Source organism: Adiantum capillus-veneris, chromosome 18 (assembly GCF_014529385.1).
Source record: "Adiantum capillus-veneris isolate H3 chromosome 18, ASM1452938v2, whole genome shotgun sequence".
In the NCBI taxonomy this organism is placed as follows: Eukaryota; Viridiplantae; Streptophyta; class Polypodiopsida; order Polypodiales; family Pteridaceae; genus Adiantum; species Adiantum capillus-veneris.
The window spans coordinates 28,104,583-28,107,561 of NC_140948.1; the positions used below are offsets into that span (position 1 = coordinate 28,104,583).

Sequence of the window (2,979 nt, forward strand, 5' to 3'; positions counted from 1 at the left end):
CAACATGTGCACTGAAGAATATAAGGAGGCAACATGTTTGGTGAAAAATATAAGTAGTATATCTCCATACAAACCGTAGCATGCCTTAAAACATTCTTCACTAGCATTTTGGAAGTTACTACTTTCCTGTTTTCAATGTTAAAGCATGCCTCTTAATATAATTCTTTGCTATATAAGGTAAGTGTTTAAACAAGCCCTTCATGTCAGACTAAAAAATTAGGTGGCTTTGCATGGTATGTTTTAAAACCAACTGAAGAAGCGGCACAAGGCTAGCTAATATCTAGGTGGTCTTCATAGAGTGATTAAAAAGTCTAACTTGGATTTTTTATACATTGCAATGAAAACCACATGATTTAAGAAGCTAAAAAGAAAAAAACCGTGGTTGGAGCATCATCGACATATATGTGGGTTTTGAAACTCAGCCTTGTTGCATTTTCCCTCTAGAAATGTATTGTGGTATGTAAGAAAAATATCAATATACCTCATCAGTTTAATCAGCCATCAACATGCTGAGTAAAAAAATTCAAATACTACCCTGCTTAATTTGAGCAGTATAACAAATTAAAATACCTGGATTTGACTCTTCTATGTTTATTAAGAAGTTCAAAATACTTAAGTGATTGACATACAACACAACTTTAAAAACTTTGGTAATGCAAAGCTCAAGAAGTTCAAAACTAAGGAGCCCAAATTTGTGTCAGGTGGATTGTGACGCTCCTTAGTGGAGTTTTTCATCTTTTAAGAGTCTTTAGTGGAGTTTTAATGCAGCATAAGTTATCGAGAGAGGAGTATAAGCAGGCAATATCACAAGCTATCAAGAGAGGAGCATATGCAAGCAAATCACAGCTTTGAGTAACACGTTCTCGACTATACAATTTGTGAAAGAAATTTACGAGGAATGGAGCTCCGATAGTGTTTGGTTATGATAAATGAGATTTACAAGCCTTAATCAAAAGATAGGGAGACAGGGCCTGCTCTAAAGAGAGTATTTAGGTGTTAGCTAGGCTTGGAGTGGTCATTATGAGAAACCCTCCATATATATCACATGAGTTCCAAGGCCTAAAAAGCACCTAATCTGTAGATCTCTAAAGAATATATCACACCCCCTTTTCCTATCATATATGGATCTTCCGTTTGATTGGTACCCTTGTGCATGTTAACGACGTACGTGTAAAATATGGGGCCGAATAACCCTTCTGTTCAACTCGCGTGCAATTTCACATTTTCACAAGAAACAACAATGTGGGCATACACAATGCGAGGATGTCATGTTCAACTTGAGCATTGCGTGCACACTCACACATATACATACATGCATGCATATGTACGTACATATATACATATACAAGTGTGTGTGCGTGCACACACATAAATATGTATTATATATACATGACCAAGCTACAGAGGAGCTTGCCTCCCTCTTGAGTTTGAGGAGCCAGGGAGAGATTTATGTATGTGTGTGTGTGCGTGTATATGTGTATATGTGAGATTTATATTTGTATGTGTATGTGAGATTTATATTTGTATGTGAGATTTATGTGTACTTAGAATGCATTTGCATAGTAAGCTCATAGTACCGTTACACACAATTATTTGAATGGCAGAAATGAACAAAACAAGTAATTACCTTCTTGAAACATAACACAAAATTCTGATTTTTTCCTTGCAAAAGAAAAATCCTATATCTGAATATTTTGCCTCCCACTCACACATCGACCAAAGCAAAACCCTAGAAAAGGTCCAAAATATCGATCGAAACCAAGCCGTGGTACAAAAGTTAAATGTAATAAGTTTGTATTTGGGCTTAATCACATGTCCAATATGAGCCACTGAAGTAATTAGGGCCCTTACAAACTAGGAAAATGATCAGTCCTATGGTTATAGAGAGATACCTTGCAATCAGAGCTTGCTCTAGATTCATGTCTGACCTTTTCCCTTGCTTCCTGAGCCAGCTTCTTGAGGTGGGCTCGGCGCCTTCTGTTGTGTGGCCGCAGCTCTCTCTTGTGCCTTTTCCTTGGTTTCTCCCACTTTCTCCTTCACCGCTCCTACTGTCTCCGCAATCGATCTCTGTATGGACTCAACCTCCCTTTTTCCATCACCTTTAATGTAACCATAAATCCAAGAGAATACAACAAGGCAAGCAAGCGCAACAGCAGCTGCGCCAAGAATCCCCAAAGTTGTGACTACGATGACAGTCCCGATGGGAACAAGGATGGGGCTCAAGAAGAGCAAGATGGGTGCTGAGACTGCGGAAATGGTGGCTACCGCGACGACAGCAAGGCCCCCTAAAGCGAGAAGACCCACCACCATTCCAGCCACGGTTGCGGCTCCCACGATCTTAGCGGGTAGGGAGGGAGCTCCCTTCTCTTCTCTGGGCTCATGACGCATCTTGTCCTCGCTTGTCGACATGGCTTCTGTCTTCTTCTGTACAGAACAAAGCGTGCACGAGAGAGAGAGAGAGAGAGAGAGAGAGAGAGAGAGAGAGGCTATTAGAGCTGCTGTTGTGACGTTATGACAAGAGAATGCAGGCACCCGAGGTCGATGCGCTGCGCTTCTTCTTGTGTGAGAGTAAACCAATTCAGGAATTAGAAGCTGTCGTGCTGCTTGCATGCACACTGGCACTTACTACTTCTAACTCTCTATTAAACCCTGATAAAACATTGTTCCTCTCGGTTAAGGCCCCTTACACACCAAAACAAAACCACACATTGGGTAGGTAGCCTTTACACACCAAACTTCGGGTTGGTATTGTGCACAATCTTTTCAAGGAATCAGATGCAGAGTCCATAGCCCGCCCGTTGATGTACAGGTAGTCTCGAGTGCTCAAGTCTTGTCCACTATTTCTAGTACGCTACCTATTAGTCTATGAAATCTATTCTCCCTTTTGGAGTGGGCAAGTAGCCTTTACACACCAAACTTCAAGTTGGTACTGTAGCAACAACACTATTGGTTGCACAGCCCTTTTGAGAAATCAAGTGC

At 40.9% G+C, this 2,979-nt stretch overlaps 1 protein-coding gene across 1 annotated transcript; it reads right to left on the reverse strand.

Annotated features, from left to right (window-relative positions):
• Window positions 1-1,718: 1,718 nt before the first annotated feature.
• On the reverse strand, window positions 1,719-2,547 carry LOC147435401 (oleosin G-like). Its single transcript, XM_086487953.1, has one exon. The coding sequence runs from the start codon at window positions 2,407-2,409 to the stop codon at window positions 1,918-1,920; it is 492 nt and encodes a 163-aa protein (XP_086344079.1). The 5' UTR covers window positions 2,410-2,547; the 3' UTR covers window positions 1,719-1,917.
• Between the last annotated feature and the right edge of the window lie 432 nt (window positions 2,548-2,979).

Bases quoted from the DNA above. Each gene is read 5' to 3' on its own strand.
- LOC147435401 (XM_086487953.1), bottom strand. From the start codon at position 2,409: ATGTCGACAAGCGAGGACAAGATGCGTCATGAGCCCAGAGAAGAGAAG.